General features: G+C 34.5%; 2 protein-coding genes across 4 annotated transcripts in view; both read right to left on the bottom strand.

Annotated features, from left to right (window-relative positions):
• LOC127866665 (uncharacterized) overlaps window positions 1–26,802 on the bottom strand; it is a 164,845-nt gene that overhangs the window by 122,953 nt on the left and 15,090 nt on the right. The gene's annotated exons all lie outside the window — the stretch shown is intronic.
• LOC127866672 (uncharacterized) overlaps window positions 12,238–26,802 on the bottom strand; it is a 100,066-nt gene continuing 85,501 nt past the window's right edge. For 2 of the 3 annotated variants that reach the window (XM_052407409.1, XM_052407408.1), the window contains exon 2: window positions 12,238–15,562. In XM_052407409.1, coding sequence (XP_052263369.1) covers window positions 13,114–15,540 — 2,427 coding nt within the window. In that variant the 5' untranslated portion in view covers window positions 15,541–15,562 and the 3' untranslated portion in view covers window positions 12,238–13,113. Of the gene's footprint in view, window positions 15,563–20,092; window positions 20,163–26,802 lie in introns of those variants that run through there. The other variant, XM_052407407.1, reaches the window with a different exon arrangement.

The following is a 26,802-nucleotide window of genomic DNA, read 5'->3' as shown; positions in this document are numbered from 1 at the left end:
GGTCAGTTAATGATCCGGAAGACCTAAGTCAATCAGAAACGTCGTAACAAACGTAAACAGGAAAGGATTTTCTTCTACCGCCATTTACAATTTTGCAATGGATCGGTTACAACGCACGCATTTACCTACAGCTAACTATAATATAGTCCCAGTTTCTACATACAAGCTGGTATGACTACTCGTATACAAGACAAGTTATTACTACAGGTAAATGCGATATGACCCGGAAATATATAGACGGGCGGATCGTTTTTGATGTTTATTGCATAGTTACTGACTGTCAGCAAAATTTGATGATGAAAGGGTGTTTTGAATGTTATTCCAGACTAAAACAAATTTTAGCTGACTTAAGATTCTAATCCAAATTTATAATATCTGTATTTTTTGCTCGTACCACATGGCAATCTTTTTCTTCCGACCTCGGGCATGAATTTATTAACAAACCTGACAACCAATCAAAACGCTTGTTTCATATGCTTATTTTCGGACGCGAGTTTTGACTTAACGATAATTAATAATTCAACTTAAGTAAAAATTTTATTACTTAAGTAATAATTAAATACAATTAACGATGCGAAAGCACTTAAATTAATTTTAAGCAGCGTTAAATGCAATTTAAGTAACTTAACGGTAATAAAAATCAATTTTTGTTGTTCGGGCGCACTTAACGAGTTAAACTAAGTTTTTCTCTGCTTAATTCATTTTTCTCACATAAATAGAAAATAACTCTTCTTAACTACTTAATGCATTTAGTAGCGTTAATTCGAATTAAGTTACTTAAATTGAGTTTAAGTAGTGAAAAACTAAGTTTAAGTTACTTAAACTTAGTTTTTCTCTTTTTTGTGGTTCAGGCGTGCCATAATGAACAAAGGTGCAATTTAACACCTATGCTGCAACACAGAGTGTCAAAACTGGTGTAACAATTAAATAAATCAATTACATTAATCGATAAAATTTATTTAATGTGTAACAAGGTTATTTTTTTTAGACATATAGAGGTTACTACATGCATACAGGTATGTTGCTAAGATAAAATCTATCTATTTGTTTTCTGTCTTCATCCTCAATTGTTTTCGTTCATTAAATCTATTTTATTCTGAAAGAATTACAATTTCTGAGACTTGTTTTAACTTCAAATGGTCGCAAAGAAGTGCAAGTAGAGAAATTTTGTGGTAACCATATACCGTGTGTGCTCTTAAATGGTTTTCCACTCCCGAGTTCGTTTGAAGTAAAAACAAATAATAACAATATTATTCAAAAATAAAGTTCCTTGCATGCTTATGTCTTTTCAGACATCATAATTAAAATTATATTTGATATTATGCATGATTATCAACAAAAACGTTGATTTTGTCAAGGCAGTACTATGAGATAGATATTGAGATAGAGCTTCTGTATATGCGCTTTTTGCCCTCCAGTAGAAACTCGGGTCATTTAGCAGGTGCGCGTGACGTCACTCGTCAACGTTCGAATACTGCCTTGCTATATGAGCTAGCTTTTATAGCGACGCGGTAGTGTCTGCCCGATTTGGAACCGGGAGGCCCCGGGTTCGATCTCCACGGTGGTCGGGGATTTTTCTGGCTGGGTTACACAACAACGAATATATGATAGATAATGTTTTATTGTAAATATCACGCATTATTAAAAGCATGATGTCAACAACCACTATTCCATCGATTTTTGTTATACAGTTGAAATACATATTTAATGAAAACGTGTTTCTGTAAAATTGCATGCAATAATAATTTCCTAATACATATCTGTATACTACTTAGATGAAAAACTGTTGCTCGTTGCTAAACGGCATTTTATATTAACTTATATAATCTTCAAGCACAGACAAGAGTGCCAACTTGTCACAACAATACGCCTGTTTTAAGATCTTGGTTACAGTGACAAAGTTTGATAGTTATTGATTTAAACTGTTTGAGAAGGAACGATTAACATTAATTTGGCGAAATTCTGATAATGTACTGGTCCTGATGAAGAAGTGTTGAACTTCAAGACAATCAAGCTGGATACTGTTCATGGCCAAAATATGTACATAAACATCGTGGATAGGTTTGATGTTGATTTAATTCAAAAGCGTTTAGTTTAAGAGAGGACATTGTTAACATAACAATTGTTCATAGTTCTAATACTATAATTCAAAAGCGTTAGCATACTTAGCTGAGATATGGGCACAAATATTATAACTAAGTTTCTAGATGATCTGAGTTACTTAGCGGGCGAGATTAATTCTGCCATGTTTCATAACTCGAGGAAATAATTTAGAATTGCTTAAGAAGATCCGGTGTGTTATTGAACCTGTCTGAGATATTATACACATACATTTTTTTTTTATCAAGTTTCATTATGATCCATCTTATACTGTTTAAGTAAGAGAGGGAAAATGCTAATATAATTCAAACGCGCTTGCAGTAATATGGCTTTTTATTGACCAAGATATAACGCGCATAGACATTTTCAACAGGTTGTATGACGATCCTACTTAACATGTTCGAGTAAATGAGCGGACATCTTACTCATGCACTACATCTTCCCGTCCATCTTAGGTGTTCCCATCATAGGCTCCCTTTTTTGAACGGGCGTATCAAACGATCATAATAAAGTGTATGTTTACTTTAATACATTTACATCGAATAGTTTATATGTCACACATATAATTGTATATTTACTACCAGCGTTAAAAGAACATAATTTAAATATATCCACGTGTACAACTGTGTACATAAATTGGTTTAAATGGACAAGTAAGAAGCTTCTTCGTCCGTCCATGCCTGGCGTAGTGTGTCCGAAAATCCGTGGACGGAATCAAAACATAGGGTCTTAATTCTCAGTTTAGTGTGAGATGTATATGTCATATGTAAACAACTGGGTCTGGTGTTCGTTTAAGGCCAAGAACTCAAATTACGGGACCGAAAGTGTTCTAAATCGATTCAAACATCTAATTTTCAACGCAATATACGGTTTATGAACGTTTTCTTTTTAATATGGTTCTCTATTTTTTTATAGATAGGACAGCTAAAAACCTTTCACATAAAATTGAGTGAGCTCTTTAAATATAGTTCTCTATTAGATGTAGATGCTTTTGACAGCTAACCATAACCATTTAATTGAGTGAGCGAATCTATGTAGAATTTATGCGAGCTTTTAAAAGCCTAATTTTTATCCTTGAATCTAGGAAACAACAAGGGCTGTTTGTAAAACACGCATGCCCCCAAAATGGGCTGTCAGTTGTAGTGACAGCCATTGTGTGAATACGTTAGAGTTAGAATATAACCAGGCCTTAGCCTTCTTGAGTTAGTATCCGGAAACCCTTTTACTGCTTCAGGTCACTATGATCTTGAACTTTGACCTAGAGTCCTGAAAATCATTACAGGTCATCTGTCGGTCATGACCGAAATCCCCATGAACTTTTCTGATCCTTACCCTAAACATTCGTCAGTAATCATCCGGAAACCATTTCATTGTTTCAAGTCACTGTGACCTTGACCTTTGACCTAGTTACATGAAAGTCAATATGGGTCATCTGCCGGTCATGACCAATGTCCCTATGAACTTTCCTTATCCCAGACTTAAGCATTTTTGAGTTATCATCCGGAAACCATTTAACTGCTTCGAGTCAATGTGACCTTGAACTTTGACCTAGTGATCTGAAAATCAACAGGGGTCATCTGTCAGTCATGACCAATGTGCCTATGAACATTCCTGAGGCTTAAGTGTTCCTGAGTTATCATCCGAAAACTATTTTACTATTTCGAGTCACTGTGACCCTGAACTTTGACATAGTGACCTGAAAATCAATAGGGTTCATCTGCAAGTCATTATCAATGTACATATGAACTTTCCTGATCCCAGGTCTAAGCGTCCTTGAGTAATCATCTGGAAACCATTTGGTGGACGGACCGACCGACATGTTCAAAACAATAAACCCCCTCTTCTTTGAAGGGGGCATAAAAAGGTAAATTATTTACAAGTCTATACAAAGCACACACCTCACACAACATGACACACTACTTTTCAATAACTATCATCTTGTAAACAAATACAAGAAGTATTTAAAAATGTTTACACAGCTGCATAAATGACAACATGAAAACACTGTACCTAAAATAAATCAAACAAAATAATCTAACAAGGGCTGTTTGTAAAACATGCATGCCCCCCATATGGGCTCTCAGTTGTAGTGACAGCCATTTTGTTTATATGTTTTTTGTCACTGTGACCTTGACCTTTGACCTAGTGACCCGAAAATCAATAGGGGTCATCTGCGAGTCATGATCAATGTACCTATGAAGTTTCATGATCCTAGCCATAAGCTTTCTTGAGTTATCATCGGGAAACCATTTTACTATTTCAGGTCACTGTGACCTTGACCTTTGACCTAGTGACCTAAAAATCGATAGAGGTCATCTGCGAGTCATGATCAATGAACCTATCAAGTTTTATGATCCTAGGCATAAGCGTTCTTGAGTTATTATCCGGAAAGCATTTTACTATTTACGTTGACGTGACCTTGACCTTTGACCGAGTGACCTCAAAATCAAAAGGGCTCATCTGCAAGTCATGATCAATCTACCTTTAAAGTTTCATGATCCTAGGCATAAGCATTTTTGAGTTATCATCCAGAAACCATTTTACTATTTCGGGTCACCGTGACCTTGACCTTTGACCTAGTGACCTGAAAATAAATGCGGGTCATCTGCCAGTCATTATCAAACTACCTATCAAGTTTCATGAGCCTAGGCATAAAAGTTCTTGAGTTATCATCTGGAAACCATTTTACTATTTCGAATCACCGTGACCTTGAGCTTGTGACCTGAAAATCAATAGGGGTCATCTGCGAGTCATGATCAATCTACCTTTCAAGTTTCATGATCCTAGGCATAAGCATTCTTGAGTTATCATCCGGCAACCATTTTACTATTTCGGGTCACTGTGACCTTGACCTTTGACCTAGTGACCTGAAAATCATTAGGGGCCATCTGCAAGTCATGGTCAATCTACCTATCAAGTTTCATGATCCTAGGCATAAGCGTTCTTGAGTTATCATCCGGAAACCATTTTACTATTTCGGGTCACCGTGACCATGACCTTTGACCTAGTGACCTGAAAATCAATAGGGGTCATCTGCGAGTCATGATCAATCTACCTATTAAGTTTCATGATCCTAGGCATAAGCGTTCTTGAGTTATCATCCAGAAACCATTTTACTATTTTGGGTCACAGTGACCTTGACCTTTGACCCAGTGACCTCAAAATCAAAAGGGGTCATCTGCGAGTCATGATCAATTGACCAGTCAAGTTTCATAATCCTAGGCATAAGCGTTCTTGAGTTATCATCCGGAAACCATTTTACTTTATTTCGGGTCACCGTGACCTTGACCTTTGACCTAGTGACCTGAAAATCAATAGGGGTCATCTGCTAGTCATGATCAATCTACCTATCAAGTTTCATGATCCTAGGCATAAGCGTTCTTGAGTTATCATCCGGCAACCATTTTACTATTTTGGGTCACCGTGACCTTGACCTTTGACCTAGTGACCTGAAAATCATTAGGGGCCATCTGCGAGTCATGGTCAATCTACCTATCAAGTTTCATGATCCTAGGCATAAGCGTTCTTGAGTTATCGTCCGGAAACCATTTTACTATTTCGGGTCACCGTGACCTTGACCTTTGACCTAGTGACCTGAAAATCAATAGGGGTCATCTGCGAGTCATGATCAATCTACCTATTAAGTTTCATGATCCTAGGCATAAGCGTTCTTGAGTCTTCATCCGGAAACCATTTTACTATTTTGGGTCACAGTGACCTTGACCTTTGACCCAGTGACCTCAAAATCAAAAGGGGTCATCTGCGAGTCATGATCAATTGACCTGTCAAGTTTCATAATCCTAGGCATAAGCGTTCTTGAGTTATCATCTGGAAACCATTTTACTATTTCGGGTCACCGTGACCTTGACCTTTGACCTAGTGACCTGAAAATCAATAGGGGTCATCTGCGAGTCATGATCAATCTACCTATCAAGTTTCATGATCCTAGGCATAAGCGTTTTTGAGTTATCATCCGGAAACCATTTTACTATTTCGGATCACAGTGACCTTGACCTTTGACCTAGTGACCTCAAAATCCGTAGGGGTCATCTGCGAGTCATGATCAATGTACCTATGAAGTTTCATGATCCTAGACCAAAGCATTCTTGAGTGATCATCCGGAAACCACCTGGTGGACGGACCGACCGACATGTGCAAAGCAATATACCCCCTCTTCTTCGAAGGGGGGCATAATAAGCATAAAATAGTGTATTGCTTTAGTGAAATATTATTTGAAGATAAACAAAAGAAAATTCATATAAAAATGAAACGCGTTTACATGTTTAAATTTGGCATGTGTAATAATACAGCAATATTACTGATTTACTATTTGGTACTACTGATTATTGTTGCCAAACAATCTCGATATTTATTATGTTTATAAAAGTTATAAAGAGTAAGAATTTACGATATATAATAAGAACAAATACAGAAATTAAACAAGATGTGTTTGTGAAACACAATGTCCCCCTATATGATGTTTGACATTGTAGGATGATCTTGACCTTGTGAAGGATGACCTTGACCTTGACCTTTCACCTCTCAAAATGTGCAGCTCCATGAGATACACATGCATGCCAAATATCAAGTTGCTATCTTCAATATTGCAAAAGTATTCATAAAATAAGCGATTTGGGCCACATATATTTGACCTCTGACCTTGAAGGAAGACCTTGACCTTGACCTTTCACCACTCAAAATGTGCAGCTCCATGAGAGGCACATGCATGCCAAATATCAAGTTGCTATCTTCAATATTGCAAAAGTATTTATAAAATGAGCGATTTTGGCCACATATAATTAACCTCTGACCTTGAAGAATGACCTTGACCTTGACCTTTCACCACTCAAAATGTGCAGCTCCATGAGATACACATGCATGCCAAATATCAAGTTGCTATCTTCAATATTGCAAAAGTATTCATACAATGAGCGATTTTGGCCACATATATTTGACCTCTGACCTTGAAGGATATCCTTGACCTTTCACCACTCAAAATGTGCAGCTTCATGAGATACGCATGCATGCCAAATATGAAGTTGCTATCTTCAATATAGCAAAAGTTATTGCAAAATGTTAAAGTTGGCGCAAACAGACAGACCAACAGACAGACCAACAGACAGGGCAAAAACAATATGTCCCCCACTACTATAGTTGGGGACATAAAAATAATAATAATAAAAAAACATTATACATAATGAAACATCTTATGGTGATAAAATATTTCAAGTGTAAAGTCAATCCCTATAAAAATGTAAATGTTCGATTCACAGACCAATGACATATTACTCATTTACGTGTACATCACTAGGCATAACAAAGAAATCATGCACCTCTAAATTGATCAATAGCTTAATACATGCAGGAGAAGTTCGCTACATACTCTTAAACCAGTTCATGCATGACAACGGCACCGTTCAAGGCTACATAACTCAGGAACTTGAGAATCGCTTGAGAAATAAGTTGTTCGCAAACATACGCCATTTTATCAAAACCAACCGACAAACAAAAAAGCAAACAAACAACCAACAAGATTACTAGCACACCGATAGCGTGAGTTATTAATCCGCTTATTTAACTTAATTTGTGGAGACAAATTACATTAATTTATGTTACGAGTAAAATAATTTTTTAAATCATGAGATTATATACATTTCTAACAAAAACCACCTTTGAAGCAGATATTATTTCATTATTAACAATTCAAACATACACATAACAACTTGTATGTTTGTTGTATACATATATTCCTGTAAGATATACAAATTTTGTGCAAGCTTGGGAACCAATTATCATTTATTCGAATTTCGCTCGTAACGCTCCGCTTGATAAAGATAGCGTTTTATAAAGTTCTTATGAAAAACATAGCTGATTCGTTCCCTCAATATTCTACTTTGCCAAATAATGGACAAGTATGATGTGAAATGACATAAGAAAAAAATTATACATTATGATCAACACTATCGAAACGGGTTATACTTTACTTTTCAATGTACAAAAATAAGCAAGCAGTATCTTAAAGGTGAATCAAAATAATGATATTTTTTACATTTCCTTTTTTTATATATATATTTTTTCTTTTTTTTCTGTTATGCACATTATATATTCACTATAATATTGGTAACAATAAATCAATAGTATAGTCAATGGTGTGTATAGGAACATACATGATTATCTCAGAACAAATATTAAAACTTTAAACAAACCAAATAAACCGGATTGTATGAGCGTAAATAACAAACATTTTACACACATCATATAAACTAGACATCTGTCTGTAAGACACCGATGTCCTATCAATCTGCCTTTGTCTAAAAACTATTTAAGTCGGGAAAAATAAACAAAACTTCGCAGATACGCAAGTTTTCAAGCTGGTATAAGTATGTTTGTTTTTTAAGGATCTAACTGTAATAGTGTTTGAGTTACGTGGAACACAAGATAAAGAGAAGAGCATTCAGACCATAAAGGACTGACATAAGTTCAACTTTTGACTCAATTTGACTCACATATTATGAAGATTGACATTGAAAAATACAAAAGATGTTTCATCACCATTGAGTCATAAATGTTGCTTCTAGAGTGGGGTCTTTAAGATTAGATATGGTCATTAAGATTTAGACATATAACACCCATACAAACTCGACTAAAAATTGATAAAATAAACCTTCTAAAAACGTTTCATAGATCTGGAATATTTAATGTGGCTTCTACAAAGGTAACAAGGTTTAACAAATGTGTGGCTTGAACTCGATTTTAGACAAACTTAACAGAGATTTAAAATCGGCTTATGCATTGCAAGGTATACATTCTGGTCAAGTTTCTCAAGAAATGTGTCATAAATGTCGCACATAGAATAACAAGAGAGATTTTCTTACATAGATATAAATGCATTCTGTCAAAGTTTCAAAGAGAATGGGTCATATATGTGGCCTCTCAAGAGATAGCGAGGTTTTTATAAGATTTTTGTTTATAAGGTTTGACCTAGTGACCTAGGTTTTGGGCGCACAGACCCAGAATCAAAGTTGGTCTTGATATTGTTAAGATATGCATTTTGACCAAGTGCCATCAATATTAAGTCATTAATTTACAAGTAAATATTTATAAGACATCCAGCTATACATTGTGGGCATACCATTTTTGCATTATATGGTTGTTTAAAAAATAATCACAAACGTTCTTGGAATATGGATCAGGTAAAAAGAAATACTTTGAAAATATTGGACATAGGGTAGTTACATTAGTATTTAAAGAACATATTTTCGAAAAAGTAAACATCAAGCAGAAAATGTTTGTTGTATGAATGAATTCAAAACAGTACTTGTCAATTTTCTCATCACACAACTCCCCTATTCATTCCTAAAATGGTGTTGTTTATAAATATAATTCATTGAGCTGGATATATTTGCAAATGTTTCGTCAGTATCATAAAGATAGTGTAAAACTACAGTTTTTACACTCCCTCCAAGTTCGAGTGAAGCACATTTAAAAATCGTCAACTGTTAGTTAAACCCCTTTGTTGACTAGTTCACATAAATGTACTAAAGGATTATTTTTGTGAACGTAACCAAAGGCTTTTAACAAATACAAGTATATGTGAATGATATCTTTAGACAAATATTCATATTACCAATTTACACAAAATGAAATTTACAAATACAAAAACCATAAAATAATCATACTTAATTTCAATGCGTATCATGAACATGCAGTTTTTCCATTATTAATCATACAGTCAATAAACCGCAATTTGACACAAAAGGAAACAAAACGTAAACAGATTGGCGAAAATGATAATGTTACACTAAGAATATAAAATTATGTTTTTGGTATTTTAATATTGTTTTTATTTCAACAATAAAATGTACTATTCAACAAGAGATCCACTTGCAGGTGCAGACCGCTCATCTATTTTTCTTTTTAAAGGTGAAGGGACCTTTCTCAATACTTCAATCAAAAAAGATGGAGGGGTAGGGTGGAGAGGGGTGTATAGTGTGGGGGTGTGGTCATTAATTACATTTTCTTCCAAAAATAAGAAATAAAAATGCAAACAAAAATACTAAAAAATATATTTATTTTTTTTTGGGGGGGGGGGGATTCTTGGGTGGGATAGTTGGACGGTCTTTCAAAAATAAAACAAGAGCACCGCCTTGCGGGTGCAGACCGCTGATCTATTTTCTTTTTAAAGGTGAAGGGACTCTCAATTTAAATCACAAAGGAGGGAGAGGTGGAGTGAAGAGGGGTGTATAGTGTGGGGGTGTGGACATTTATTACATTATCTTCCAAAAATGCGAAAAAATGTGAAAAAAAAAATTTCGGGGGGTGGGAGGGGGGGAGGGGATTCTTGGGTGATCTTAAAAAAAAATAAGGGGGGGGGGGGGGGGGGAGATAATTCGGGGGGGGGGGGGGGAAGGCACGGGGGATGGTTTAGGTGGAGTCTATTGTGGTATGTCAGGTAAGAGTAGTTTTGTCAAAGTATCAATCAAATCTAATCATAAATAAAGAATTTATGGCAATTTTAGCAAAATTTAATAATTTTACCTTGAGAGTCAAGGTCATTCAAAGGTCAAGGTAAAATTCAACTTGCCAGGTACAGTAACCTCATGATAGCATGAAAGTATTTGAAGTTTGAAAGCAATAGCCTTGATACTTTAGAAGTAAAGTGGATTGAAACACAAAATTTAACCATATATTCAAAGTTACTAAGTCAAAAAAGGGCCATAATTCCATAAAAATGACAACCAGAGTTATGCAACTTGTCCTTTAACTGTCCCCTCATGATAGTTTGCGAGTGTTCCAAGTATGAAAGCAATATCTATGATACTTTAGGGGTAAAGGGGACCAAAACACAAAACTTAACCAAATTTTCAATTTTCTAAGTATAAAGGGCCCACAATTACGTCCAAATGCCAGTCAGAGTTACATAACTTTGCCTGCACAGTCCCCTTATAATTGTTAATAAGTGTTGCAAGTATGAAAGCAATAGCTTTGATACTGTAGGAATAAAGTGGACCTAAACACAAAACTCAACCAAATTTTCAATTTTCTAAGTATAAAAAGGGCACATAATTCTGTTAAAATGCACGCCAGAGTTATCTAACTTTACCTGCCCAGTCCCCTCATGATAGTTAGTAAGTGTTGCAAGTATGAAAGCAATAGCTTTGATACTTAAGGAATAAAATGGACCTAAACACAAAACTTAACCAAAATTTTCAATTTTCTTAGTATAAAAAGGGCACATAATTCTGTCAAAATGCACGCCAGAGTTATCTGACTTTGCCTGCCCAGTCCCATCATGATAGTTAGTAAGTGTACCAAGTTTGAATGCAATAGCAATGATACTTTCTGAGAAAAGTGGACCTAAACGCAAAACTTAACAGGACGCCGACGCCAACGCCGACGCCAAGGTGATGACAATAGCTCATAATTTTTTTTTCGAAAAATAGATGAGCTAATAATAAAAGTTAATTTTTTAATTTTTTTTAACCATGTTTCAAATTTTTTTTTGGGGGGGGGGGGGGGTCTGGGGGGGGGTGTATAGTGTGAGGGTGTGGTCATTTATAAGATGATCTTTCAGAAAAATTGGAAAAATAAAAAAATACTTTTGGGGGGGGGGATTCTGGGAGGCATGGGGGATGGTTTGGGTGGAGTCTATTGTAGTATGTCAGGTAAGAGTTGTTTTGTCAAAGTATCAAATAAATCTGATCATACATAACGAAATCATGGCAATTTTAGCAAAATTTAATTATTTTACCTTGAGAGTTGAGGTCATTCAAAAGTCAAGGTAAAATTCAACTTGCAAGGTACAGTACCCTCATGATAGTATAAAAGTATTTGAAGTTTGAAAGCAATAGCCTTGATATTTTAGAAGTAAAGTTGATGTAAACACAAAATTTAAGTAAAAAAGGGCCATAATTCCGTCAAAATGACAACCAGAGTTATGCAACTTGTCCTGTACAGTCCTCTTATGATAGTTTGCGAGTGTTCCAAGTATGAAAGCAATAGCTATGATACTTAAGGAGTAAAATGAACCAAAACACAAAACTTAAGGTATAAAGGGGCCATAATTCTGTCAAAATGCCAGTCAGAGTTACATAAGTTTGCATGCACAGTCCCCTTTTGATAGTAAGTAAGTGTCGCAACCAAATTTTCAATTTTCTAAGTATAAAAAGGGCACATAATTCTGTCAAAATGCACGCCAGAGTTATCTAACTTTGCCTGCCCGGTCCCCTCATGATAGTAAGTAAGTGTACCAAGTTTGAATGCAATAGCTTTGATACTTTATGAGAAAAGTGGACCTAAACACAAAACCGGACGATGACGCCAAGGTGATGACAATACATGTAGCTCATTTTTTTGTCAAAAAATAGATGAGCTAAAAAACAATATGGATTTGCGAAATAAACTTATACACGCAATTTAATTGTCATTGTAATTGTTCAGGAAGAAATGTGTAATGCATTCGTAAAAAAAACAAATGTTTTTTCTTCTTCTAACAACTTTAACAAAAGAATATATCAATTTGTCACACTATTTATTACAATATATAATACGACACACTTAAAATGCAAAAGTTATGCGCCGAATTGTTAACAAAGCTATAGATACTCAAAAGAGGACAGTTTTTTTGGTCTTCTTAGAGCAGGACAATCGCGCAGCATTAATGGCTCTATTAAGCCGTTGTACAGTTGCTTGTCCTCGATAGCTTTCCCTCCATTCTGACAAATACCTGTTAACGAATCTATACTGAACGTGTCCACATTCAGCATATAACTCGTTCATTCGCTTATCATTAAAACCAAGTTCACGTCCCAGCATCCAGAATTCATCATCAACGGATTTAGCAACGTGCAATAGATCACTGTCTTGCGCTGGTCTATTTAAAGCATCATCATTTTTGTCTGCTTGTTCTAATTCGTTTTTGAACCAATATTGTAAAGCCTCTGCTCGTTCCACTGTATGGAGTTCAGCACATGATTCGCAGTTTAACTCATTTTCATACATGAACTCTTTCACTCAAAGTATGCCTTTATTATGTGAAAACGTTTGCATGGATGGACATTGAATGTACTCCTCAAATGCTGTAGCAGTCCTAGGATTTTCTACAGATTGGCCTATAAAGTTAAGCAAACTAATCCGAAGAGTGTGCCGAACGTCTTGACATAATGTAACATCAATGTCTGAAACGTGTTTCTTTGAACAAGACGATATTCTTGCATAAATGATGTGGTCCTCGTACCAGATTGTCAAAGTGTATGCGGGACGAAGGACAAAAACAGCAAGCCCGTTGTATAACTGGTTTTTGTTTTCCGCTTTGCTGATAGGCCAAGTGCGAATACACACAGCAACAAGTCTGTGGAAGAACGACGGAGGCATAAATTTTTCACAAAAAACAAAGCATAAGACTTGTGTGTTTCTGAAGGGTTCGGGGCGTGAAGTGAATTTGGATATGGGAGGTGGTGGTTTCTTTAGTCGACAAGGAACAATATGGAAGTCAAGATATTTGGTATGTCCATGCACAACTGGTTCCGTTTTATCTTCTTCTGTTTGGTGATCGGCAGCCGTACATTCGGCTTCTTTGACTTCCTCTAATTTCAGTGGCTTTGCCATCACATCAAGATGTTCCATATACTTAATTACATCATCTCTGTTGTCACTTATAGTTTTTTCACTGCTGTCCATTATTTCAGTGAAAACCTCATGTTTAAGAATAGCAAGATCCATATAATCATTCCATGCATCCAAATTCAATGGGTTTGTATGCATTATATGCGTTATAAAGCGCTTGAACGCTTGAATGATCCACTGCGGAGCAAGAACAATCAGATTTTTGAGTGTATCTGTGTTGAAATATAGTATGTTCCCATGTTTGTGCTGAATCTCCAAAAACAATTTTAGTTCATCCACAGCCAGTGGGTGTGCATTTGATTCATTTGCTTGTTCTATGTCTTCCATTTTCAGAAGCTGTTTTTGTTCATCTCTCAATGCATCCAATTTTTTTTCTAATGGAATCCATCGCAGGGGACTTTTTTCACCCCAATAGTCTTGCTTCTGAGCTAAGCCAAGAATCTCCATTCGTAACTGATTAAAAACTGGATCTCCCTTAGACAAATTATCCACCAAGAATTTCCGTTTATGAATATGCTGTAATATTGGCGAACCCTCACCAAAAGCCCTCCGCAGTGCCTCCTGAAAATACTTATCACTTTTCATTTCTTTTTCATCGTTGTTTCCCGTCATTTCATCTTTGCGAGTGCCAACTAAAATTATACTTGGCTTCATTTTTTCAGTGGATGACTGGTGGCCGCTATACATGTGGATTGCATTAAGCCAAAATTTAAAGACCTCTAAATATTTGCAATCCTTCATCAAACCACACCAGATTCCACTTGCCTCATCGTCTTCCTTTACAGGATCATCTAAACCTTTTGTCATATCCATCAAAACTAAATATATAGACCTTTTATTTAAGAAAAACTGATGAGTAGAATAGTAGAGTGTTTGACCTGCAAAATCCCAAACAGAAACAGTTGTATTTGTCTTTGATTTTAAAGAAACTTGTTTTATGTCTTGTTGTCTAATCGTTTGTACCTCAACAATTGGTAATACGGTTCGTACAATTTCCTGTTCAATGTGTTCTTTAACACTTTTCGCAATCGTTTCCAATGATCGTGTATCACTTTGAGTTACAGGAATGTTGCTAGCAACATGATTATCTTTCATAAGCTTTATATCAGAGTCATCGCGAACACTCATATTTGACAATGGCGGAATTGTTATTTCACTGTATCCCTTTTTAAATCTAGATTGGTATTTAGTCAATTTATGTTCGTCATCTAAGCACCAATCGCCATTTTCCATAAGCTGGCATCTGTGCAAGTCAATGCCTTCGGTGCTTTGCGGTACTATGTTTTTGTCTCTAAAGTCCTTAATCATATTGTTAACAAGAGAAGTTTTTCCGACACCAAACATGCCCAAAACCATCAGTCGAATATTCTTTATTTCCTCTACCCCATCTTTAAGAGCTTTCGAATAAATCTCAATGGCCTTTTCATCCATGTTTTTAACATCATTGGGAACGTCTGTTGCATCACCAATATCCTCATTGTAAACCTTCTTCATCACATGTTTTGCTATAGAAGGCGTTTTCCACAGCACAATAATAGTTTTAATGATCTGCTTGGTCTGACCTAACGAAAAGTGCACACTTGATCCAAGGTTAGTAGCAAAACTTTTTAAATTCTCAGTCAAAATATGATGGCTTCTCTCCTGAACTGATCCACGAGATATTTTTGAAATTATGTCTTGTAAGTCTTTTTTTACCTTCTCATCCTTTATGCTTTCTTCAACTATCTGCAAATCACGAGCAACCTCACTGGCTGTGGGCTCAATTCCACCACCATCTCCTCCTTCAATTGTTTTGGTTCCTTCAGGGTCGATCATTTTAGACCTTATCTAACAAAACCTGAAAAACAAAAAGAAAAACAAACTTGCATAATTTTGAAAATCATAACATTACAAATCACTCGTTCTTAAATCAATAGTGATATTGAAAACGAATATTAAACGTTTATGGTTCTTAAATATTTAAGTACTGTATAATGCATCATTATGGCGGTGTAAAAATATCGACGTTTGCAAGTGTTTATAATTGAATGGGCACAGTAGACGAAACTGTTACTTAAAATAATATTTGTAAATGCATACGCGTAAACTTTAGTAGCGAGAAAATATGCAATTGCTTTTGACCAAGTCCTAGAGTTTCAACACTTCATTTTAAAGCCACTTAAATGTTCGTCTATCATCTTTGAGATAAAATGGTTCGTTCAAATAATCATATTACTTCAAAATGATACGAGGTACAACATTCAAGATTATATAAGCATATCCTTTAAGTGTAAGTGTGAGTTTTGTGCATCAACTGAATTGTAAAAACTAATGTATACAATTTGTTTATACACTGAAATACAACTGGAATCGCAATATATTCTCTTATTTTGCTGGAAAACTGACTTTATAACACAAACATTATCTCCAATAGCATTGTTTAGAATTTGCGCAATTTAAGTTGACCGCCAATATAGCCGCATTTAAATAGTACAGTCGAAACTGACCTAAGGGCCACCTTAAAATAACGGTCGCCTGCAGACAACAGTCAGTCTGGAATCCCCCCGACGAAAAACACTCTATATTACACTTGAAAATAACGGCCACCTGTACATTACGGCCAACGGCAACTACATTCAACTCCGAAATTCATGTTTGACCTGAAATGATCGGTCACGCGTCAGTCGTCTCGAGTCGCGAAAATTAAAAACACAGAAGATCATTTGTCCGTCTATTTTGCGGTTAAAGCGTCTGACAGCGGTAATTGCCTTTGATATTATAAAACCGGTCCGCTTCGAGTAAACAAATAATAAGGTGTTGAGAAGGTTTCTTTTCCGGGGATAATAGTGGGGTATCTGGGGTATGATTTCATCATTTTCTTGCAGATTTTGTCTTAAAAAGTGTTAACTTTCTTAAAAATACTTTTGACAGTTTGCGGTCGTCTGTAAAGATTGACAGGCACGTCACTTCCGCTGTTGAATAAAAAATCTACGGAAGCGTATTGTTGTCAAATATTTTAAAATTATGTGCAAATTTAAGCAAATATTTGCAAATGCAAATTTTAGAATTGATTTTTGCTTGCATGACAATGTAAGAGAATTTGAACTTATAATTTTGTTCTCTTTTTCAGGAATCTCAACCAAAAAAAACAGCGTCTCTTGTATGACAGAGAAAATCTACAGAGGGCGTTTGAGGCCACTTTGGGTGGTGTTTCTGCGTACTGAGCCTCAAGGATGTTCGCTGTACCAGAAACAACCCTTAGGGATAGAATTAAAGGTTGCGTTGATGTTGAGGCAAAAGTTGGTCACGAGACCATTTTCACAATAGAGGAAGAAAAAAAGTTGTACGACCACGTGACCTATATGGCTGAAATTGGATTTGGGTACACCAAGAAATCAGTACAATATATGGGGAGAGATTATGCTGAGTCTTTGGGAAAGAAAATGAAGCCGGACCAAAAATGCCTTAGTGACAACTGGTTTTATGGATTTTGCAAACGCTGGCCGGAACTGAAGTCATCAAAACCTCAAAAACTGGATCTTTCAAGAGCGAAAACATCAAGAGAAACAATAAATAAATACTATGATGAACTTTTCAATGTACTAACAGAGAACAAAATAATAGATAAACCTCAGAAGATATTCAATATCGATGAATCTGGTGTCAACAGTGAACACACCCCACCAAAAATCATCTGCAAAAAGGACACTGTGCCACAAAATATAACCTCTGCAAGATCATCCACAGTAACCATCATAGCAGCTGGTAATGCTGCTGGTCAAAGTGTTCCACCATATTATGTCTTCCCAGGACAACGCTGGAATGATGAATTTTTGAATGGAGCATGTCCAGGGTCAGCAGGGGAGATGTCGAAGTCTGGATGGTCCAATACATCAGTGTTTCTGAACTATCTGACGAAACATTTCATTGTCTATGTTCCTACAGACAGCGAACATCCCACACTCATATTGTACGATGGTCACCGCTCACACATTTCATTAACATTGGCTGAATGGGCAAAAGATCCTTTTTGTTCTGCCTCCACACTCAAGTCATGTAACCCAGCCCCTGGATGTAGGCATTTTTGGGCCCTTCAAAAACATATACACTTCAACACCGTTATTTCGTAGTCGTTGGGACCGTTAAAACAACTTCGGATTAACGATAATTCGAAATAAACATTTGACAGAAGACTTCTTTGATTCTGTAAAAAATGAAACGTTCTGGAATTTACATGGTTCGGTTACACGCTTACTGAAAAGCGTAAACTTGTCAGATAGCAATAGATTTCCACTTGTAACAAACGGAGGAATAAAACGATTTTTTTGTTGTTTTTTATTTTTGTCTTATTACAGAGCATATAAAATATAATGAATAGCACAAATTATCGGACATACATACATATTAATACATTTTCGGAAATTAATTAACACTTTTTTAACCATACGCGATGTCTCTATGAACACCGGCATTCGTGCAGACGACAAAGGTGTAATTATATCGGCTTTTGACGAGCCACAACAAAGGTGTGAAATTAAGCTCAGTATTTTGCAGTTTTGACTTCGGATTAAAGATTGTTAATAAGGTGTGAATTATAGTGTTGGGACCGACTGAATCACTTCGAATTAACGATTTCTTCGGTTTATTGAAGTTCGGATTAACAATGAAATTTTACATTAAACAAAGAAGAACCAATATCGGGACTCTAAAAATACTTCGAAATAACGGTGACTTCGGATTATCGGTGTTCGAAATAACGGTGTTGAAGTGTACTATCAAGAGTGTCAGCACTTCATGAAGTTAAATCCTGGCTTGAACATCACCAAATACAATATTGCCCAACTTACAGCAAAGCCATATCTGTAAGCACTTTGTCCAGAAAATTTAATATCAGCATTCAAGAAGACTGGAATATCACCATACAACAAATTAGCAATTAATGACTCCCAGATAGCACCATCTACAATCTTTGATAAATCGGATATAACCATGGAATCAACAACACCAAGTGAAGGAATACCAAACCTGATGCAGAATGCTGGTGATGCAAAACAAGCTTCTGAATATCCAGCTGTTGATTTCTTTTCCAAAGAGACAATCACTCAGGCACTTAAGCCCAAGCCTAAAAGATTTGTGCCTCCATTTAAAGTAACAAGCAACATGATGGACGAAAAGAATGTTCAGCAGCTAACAGCTGCAGCCAAAAAATCAGCAGTCGATCGTGATCCTGAAGTTAAAGAAAAGGAGACACAAAAGGGACCTATACCAAGTACATCTGGACTCAGCAAACAACAGGTGCCCATTTTGAGTCCTGAGTATGCGAACAGCGATGAGGACATTGAGACTGACTCTGAATCATGTTGCGTTTGCAATAGTTTTGAGCCTGCAGGCATTGACAAATTCCCATACATAACATTGGTTACATGGGGAAAATGTGACAAATTTTCACATTGGACTCATTTGAAATTATGTACAAATGTGAGAGTAATACGAAGGGACACTGAATTTCTGCGTCCACATTGTGAATAAACATGTTTACAGTTTTATGATTGAAAACACAGATTAATTCTCTGTGTAAAAGTTAAAACTGATTAAAAATCTTATTTTTCATAAAATTGTGATTTACATTGTTTATAATGATAACAAAATATGTAATGTGCCCTATTAAATTTTTTATGGCAATTGTTGCCCACCATACTTGAAAATTATTCCTTTTGTAATATTAGCGCGATATAATGGAGTGACCTAGATTTTACAGACGATTTGACAGGTTATGACCTTTCTGCTTGTACGTCTCTAATTCTCACACCAAAGTAAAATAAATGCGCTTGTTTTGTGAAATAACGATTTTTTTAGGGATTGGATATTAACTTTAGGTAATACAATGTATATCGGCTTTTTTGCAAGCAAGTAATAGATTTTCGACAAGTACCGCGATACAGTGGGGTCCCATGATATGCTTAATATAATATGAAAATGTACTTAATGCAGTCTTAATAAGTGACGATACTTTTTTCTAATTTGTTTGCTGTAAAATGTAAATGATTTTGTGAAATAGCATTTGTTGTTTACTAAATGATCATAAGACAAATATTTTCTTTCAGCAGAACAGCAGATGCTGTTATTAAAATGCCAATTGATAATTGATAGCTAAAAAATTCAAAACAAAGCATCACTTGGCAGATTGAGAGATACAAGTCAGTTGGAAAAACTTGTGGGAAAATTGCTTATGCAACAGGTATGGAGTTCCGGCCTTCCATACTTAAGAACAACTTGAAAACTTCAGTTAAAAAATAGTGATTTGAGTGGAGATTCAAAAGCTAGAATTGATAAATGAAAGCACTGTTTTGTAAGTGAGTGTAAATCTCACACAAGTACAAATACTTACTTAGTTTTCATAATTTTAATGTTGATTTTGTAATGCAGTTTCGTTTTCGCAAGCGTTCCGGAAGTAAAAATGGTATAAAATGAAGGCTACATCAAACTAAAATCATATATTACAACAGCATTGAGAAATGAAATTAAACATAGTCTTCAGTATGATTATAATACAAATACCTTTATTCCCATGAATTACAAATGCACATGGTTTCTATCAGATGATTTATGATTCTACGTTGTCATTAAAGAGGGAGTCCTTATATTTTTTACATTCGCCTATGGTAATGCCGAGGTACTTAAGTAAAACACAGGTTAAGAGAGAATGAAATTACTACATAACAAAACCATATATAGATTCGTGAAATGCTCGTCCAAATTAGACCAATAATTGTTTCAATATGGGTCAGAGACGTATTAACCCACTGATAATCTTCCGCAATATCACTATAAGGACAAGAAGCCATTGAAGCAGAATTTATACATCTGTGCTATGGGGATGTGTACTAGCAATCGAAAAAGGCTGTGCAGTCGAATTCGCCAGCATGTAAATCATGCATGTACGATGTGAATCTAAATTAAGTTTAACGGTCCATTTCAAATTCCTGCAACGATATCTATTCATACGACACACGAACACTAACTAAAAAGACGAATGCTTCGGTTATTGTAGGAAAAATATGTAGGAAATACATTCGTCACAATCGGCTCGCGGCGCTAATTTGTCTTTGCTGCATGTTATGAAATTCATCTTCAATGTATAATTTTGTTTGCCTATTGTGTGTTATTGTAACACATTTTATCAATATATTACAATTTAACAGATGTAAAAAAATCGTATAATCTCGCTTTACAGTAGATACTGTTGCAGACGATTACTTTCTTACGCGTCCGCGCGCACCTGACAGGCTAAACAACACTTACACGCAGCGTAAACTTTTGCGCACATTTTAGTGAAACGGCGTACGCATTAATAAAAGTTCGATCACGTTAAACTTTGTCTCTGCGTATGCTCGACATCAACAACGATTACTGAAAACTTGCTATGGTATTTAGACAGAGTATTCAAAACTATTTCCAAATCTGCAAAAAAAATGAAATATAAACAAACAAAACGGTCGTTAACGGTTAAAAACTATCTATTACCCCACATGCTATACGTCACTGAGAAGCACTCCTAAGTTCGACCAGCTGTCTTCATGACGTCACAAATAGAGGCTCACATGGGGTAGATAAATAGTTATTTGCTCACATGAATACTTAGGCTAGGAGCGACACATTCTAATGTTGTTGTTTTTTTAGAAAAGAAAAATTATTCATATATTTTGAAGATTATTGTAATGTGTGTCTTAAATATTTATTAAAATTAACAACAACTAACAATTAAGAAGGTAACAAAAAAGAAGATTAAACACTTATAAACACACATTTGTAAAATTACCAAACATATTTACATTTATTATAATACGATATTTTCCTAAACACAATGTGGACATAGGAATGTCTCACCCCTTCTAAAAGCCAGTTTTTCGTGTCAATTGCGCTGCAGTAAAGAGCTTAAATTTAACGATAAACGTCTTAATTGGACGTCTATTAATGCGTCGATCTAATTTATGAATGTCCCCTTATGAGCCCCAGGTAAACAAAGCGCTTATTTACGGAGAATTGTCTTACCTCCCCTGAAAACTGCAGCGTCCCTGGCAATTTAGTAGAGTATTTTGATGGATGTTTTATGAATTTAATGGTAGTTTAAAGAATATAAGTGCGATTAATGCATGAAAAATGAGGTACCGATAATTGACATAATTTAAGCTCTGTTATTCATAAAGACCTGTTTAAACCGCATTTTTATGAGAGGTTGATGGAATTACGACTTCTGTTATGAGTTTTCGCAGGAAGGCTGGCGCGTGATGTAAGTGCTGGTATTCGAAAATACGTCATAAAAAACTGATCGAACTTAGGCACCTGATCGAAATTAGGCACACGATATCATCAATACATAGGCACGCATTTTGCGCACTGTACGGTTGTTCAAATAGACGGACAGAAAACTAGCCTTTACTAGGTAAGTGTCATTGCGTTCTTGAATTTGTCCGACGAGTTGATTTTTGTAAACCATTACCACGCGCAAAAGTTTGCAATCCCATTTATTTCTTACGAAACTTAGCCTCTTAGGTTGAAAAAAATAATATATAAATAAATAAATAAATTATATATATATATATATATATATATATATATATATATATATATATATATATATATATATATATATATATATATATATATATATCGCCTACTGAATGTAAAAAGTCATGTAACTGACATTTTTATACATTTTTACTTTTTTCCATTTTTGTGTTTATTAAGGTGAAATACATCAACTGTTAAGATATTAAGTCAACCTTTTTTGTAAAAATAATGTTTTTATCAAATTTTTGAAATTGACATAACAAACACATGTCATTTTCTGAATGTAAAAAGTAGTGTAACTGACATTTTGTGAAATTTTCAGGAGAAGCAAAAAAATGTTTTATTAAAATAATAAACCTTTTTCCATATTCAAATTTTCTGATTAGTATTAGTCTATAATAACACTTAAAAACGAAACAAAACTCCAAATTGATATGTCTTTTTTAAAACAAAAACAAATTAAGAAAGGAGCAGTTACCATAATTTCAAAACTGAAATATTTTGAGCGCAAAAAATAACGTATGTGCTCTTACTGTATTTTAGATAATGTCTGAAAATATGCATTCCTGAACAATTCACAAAATGTCAGTTACCCTAGTTATTACATTCAGTAGACGATATATATATATATATATATATATATATATATATATATATATATATATATAGATATATATATATATATAGTTATATATAGTTATATATATATATATATATATATATATATATATATATATATATATATATATCTATATATATATATATATCTATATATATATATATATAGTTATATAAGTAAAATTAATCAAGATTGTGAATATTATATATTAAAAGTAAAAACACGTGTCTGGGATTTTAAATATATATTGATTTAGCCAACGCGTTTCGCATAGCTCATCAGGGCATAATATATATTACAACGTCAAAATGTCATGGAGATAACGTCATATCAATTATGACGTCATAACGTCAATAAATATTAAATGAAATTTAATTTGGGTTTAAATACATGTATAAAATGTTGTTCTTTTGCTAACCTAGCTGAAATATTGTTCGAAAATAGCTTATAAAATGGAAATATTTTAAATTTTGGTTCATTATGTGAACATTCATCTAAATGTTTACTTAAAGGCATCTGTCTTGTTGAGGGGTCTCGCATTTGTTGTTCATGGACAGATCGCCTTTTTCTAAGTTTATCGCCAGTTTGGCCTATATAATATTGTTTGCATCCATTGCATACTAATACATAAATCACATTTTGTATATCACATGACATATTAGTTTTTATATTGAACATTTTGCCATTAAAATCAAAATAATTCCCTTCAATAATATAACCACACAGGGCGCATCTAGGGTCATTACATTTGGATACTCTTGGTTCTTGAGATGAAAAGTAAGATTTGGTTAACAGACGTTTTAAATTAGGTGGCTGTCGCTTACATTTTATTATCTTCTGATTTGAAATTATTTTATTCCAACCGGGTCTGTTTGTAAAATGTCAATGTTGTTTTTTAATACGCCAAACAGTTCTTTATTTTTTGGATTTTGTGTTGAAATAAATGGAATTATATTACTCTTGTCTTTTTGTGTTGATTTTGAAAGTAATTCATGTTTAGGGATGGAAAGTGCTTTTTTAATACCTGTATTTATAATAGATTGTGGTTATTTTCTTTGAATAAGGGAATGCTTAAGTTCATTTAAACGTTTTAGTTTAAGTTTATCATTCGAAACTATGGTGCAGATCCGTTTCGCTAAAGTGAAAGGAATATTTATCTTTGTGTGTTTATTATGACACGAGGTAAAATTAAGATATTGTTTAGAATCAGTTTCTTTGTAATATATATCAGTATTAATTTCAGTATTGTTTTTTATAATCAATATAACAAGAAATGGTAACTCGAGTGTGCTTGTTTGCATTGTAAACTTGATATCCGAATGTAAGTTGTTTAAAATAGTATACAAGTTTTGAAGTTCATGGGGAAATTTTGTCCAGAAAATAAAGCAATCGTCTAGAAATCTTTTCCAAAATGTTTTTATAAAAGAAAGAAATTCATCATTATAAATTGATCCAATTCTTGCATATAGTTTTTGTTCTAAAAATCCCACTACCAATGTAGCGTATGTTGGCGCGAATTTAGTACCCATTGCAGTTCCTTTAGATTGGTTGTAGTACTTATCATCAAAATTGAAGTTATTATTTTCAAGTATTATTTTTATGCCTTCTTATATAAACCGTTGCGAAAACCTTTCATTAACCGAATCTGGATATTTCTGAAGCCAATAATCAATAGCTTCTAAACCAAGAGTATGCGGTATATTAGAATATAAATTAATTACATCAAATGATACTAATGTACTTGACTCTGGAACTTGTGAAGGTATATGTTTTAGGAAATCTATGTTATTTGTAATATTGCTATTGACATATTTTACAAACGGTTTTAACAAGAAATCCAATAAAGAACTTAAACGACTTGTTTCACAGTTAGTTCCAGCGACTATTGGGCGAAAGTTTAAATCGTCTGGATCCATTAACTCTATATATTCTGAATTGCTATGTTTAATTGCATCCTGAATGATTTTACTTTTATGAATTTTTGGAAGACCATAAACTAGGCTTGTTTTCCATTCGAATTTTACTAAGAAATCTTTTTCCTGTTTAGTTAGTTTATTATTTTCCTTTAGTAAATTGCGTATTTTTGAAAGTGTTATTTGACTACCATTATCAGGGATTTGTTTATAATATTCAACGTCATTTAACATTGCTAATAACTTTCTTCTAACGTTATAAAAGTCTGTATTCATTATAACAATTCCTATTAAAGAAGCAGATAAGGGTGGCGGAATTGTGGCACGAACTGGTAGTGGCCCGAAACGACCATCAACCGTTAAAGTTCAAGGGCATAGGGGCCTAATGGAAATGTGTTGAATATTGGATTAATTAATTGTTTAGACATTAATTGTTTAGACATTAAAATGGTAAGTTTTTGGTTTGCTTTTTATCATTTATTTTTATCAAAACACAAGTTTTATAGTGTTTTCTTAAAGTAAAACTGTTCAGATATCATTATATCTTGAATTCATGAATATCGTAATAGAAGTCGGACGTTGCGTATTTCGGACGTTGCTATGCAAGTTAGTTCACGATAGAAAATGCGGTTTTACCTTTTTACATACAGTTGTGCAGCTGTTTTTCTTATAATGATGCAAAGTTTTACGTCTGGAATATCCCCCTCGATGATTATAAATCATAAACTTCTCAAACCTGAGCATCGTCAACTTGACAAGGTTCTGTCTAGATTTAATTAGCAGAATAAATTTGGAGTTCTGATGGGTAGTAATTAAAGTTAAACCACGAGGGCAAAGCCCGAGTGGTTTTGTAACAAGCAAAAGTTGGTTATTGCAACAATGACCAGCGCTTAAATGTGGATTATTTCGATGCTAACACGATTTCATTAATAAGTTATCAGCGATTTAAATGTTATAAATAAGAATTATATTAACCGAATGTCCTCCTATTTTCTGTGAAAACGTGACGTCACCACAAGAATGAAAATCAAATGACGTCGTTTTCATTCATAAACAGTGCTTGCACAATCAAAGTTACGTCATACTTATCTCTCAACATAAACATTTTGCTTTAAATTTATTCAAATAAAAGGGAAATAACCATAACACAAATACATTTAATGAACAAAGCATGATATTAAAGTACTGTATTGGTTGAAGTTTACTGCATTACCCAGAAATTATTTCTTTTCCAAATCCCGCGTGAGTGCCCGTGCATTTAATGTTTGGCTAGGCTGCCATTATAAACAAGTTTGCTATTTTGAATTCAATTTTGTATCAAAAGCATTGTTCTTAAATGTGGCATTTTCAATTCAAAATGAGATTTTTAAAAACCCTTGTCATGCAAAAAATGGGTCTTATTCCATATGCGCCCATCATATAAATAGCCCACTCAGCTATCTCTTAGTCTGGTAAGGAGAAACATAGCATATTGAGTGATTTTACATTTTTTTTTGTATAGCGAACAGCATCACCTATGGCCTGACTGGGCAAATGCACATGTTGGGTTTAACAAACGCTTGCCGAAACGCATAAGACCCATTTTCGCATGACGGCGCTATTGACGTGTGATTTAAATGTGTCGAAAGAAAACTGCGCAAACGCTTGCCGAAATGCATAAGACCCATTTTCGCATGACGTTGATATGGACGTGTGATTTAAATGTGTCAAAAGAAAACTGCGTTTAAATCAAATATCAACATACAATATATTTCTATAGTGAAGAAAGATACTCATAACGAGGCATATGAGGACACATATGAAGTGCTCTTCCGTAGTATATTTCTTATCTACTCACACTAATGTTTGGTTTGACAATGCTTACACACATTTCATGTGGTGAATATGCAATATACAAGTGAAAAACACAACACAATAGTTTTACTTTTGTTTAATTGTATTTATTTATTTAGAAAAGTAAATTGCAAACTTTATTACAAAGTCAGCGTATACGCC

This window comes from Dreissena polymorpha, chromosome 2, assembly GCF_020536995.1.
Source record: "Dreissena polymorpha isolate Duluth1 chromosome 2, UMN_Dpol_1.0, whole genome shotgun sequence".
NCBI lineage: Eukaryota > Metazoa > Mollusca > Bivalvia > Myida > Dreissenidae > Dreissena > Dreissena polymorpha.
This window is presented reverse-complemented; position numbering and strand designations above follow the sequence as displayed.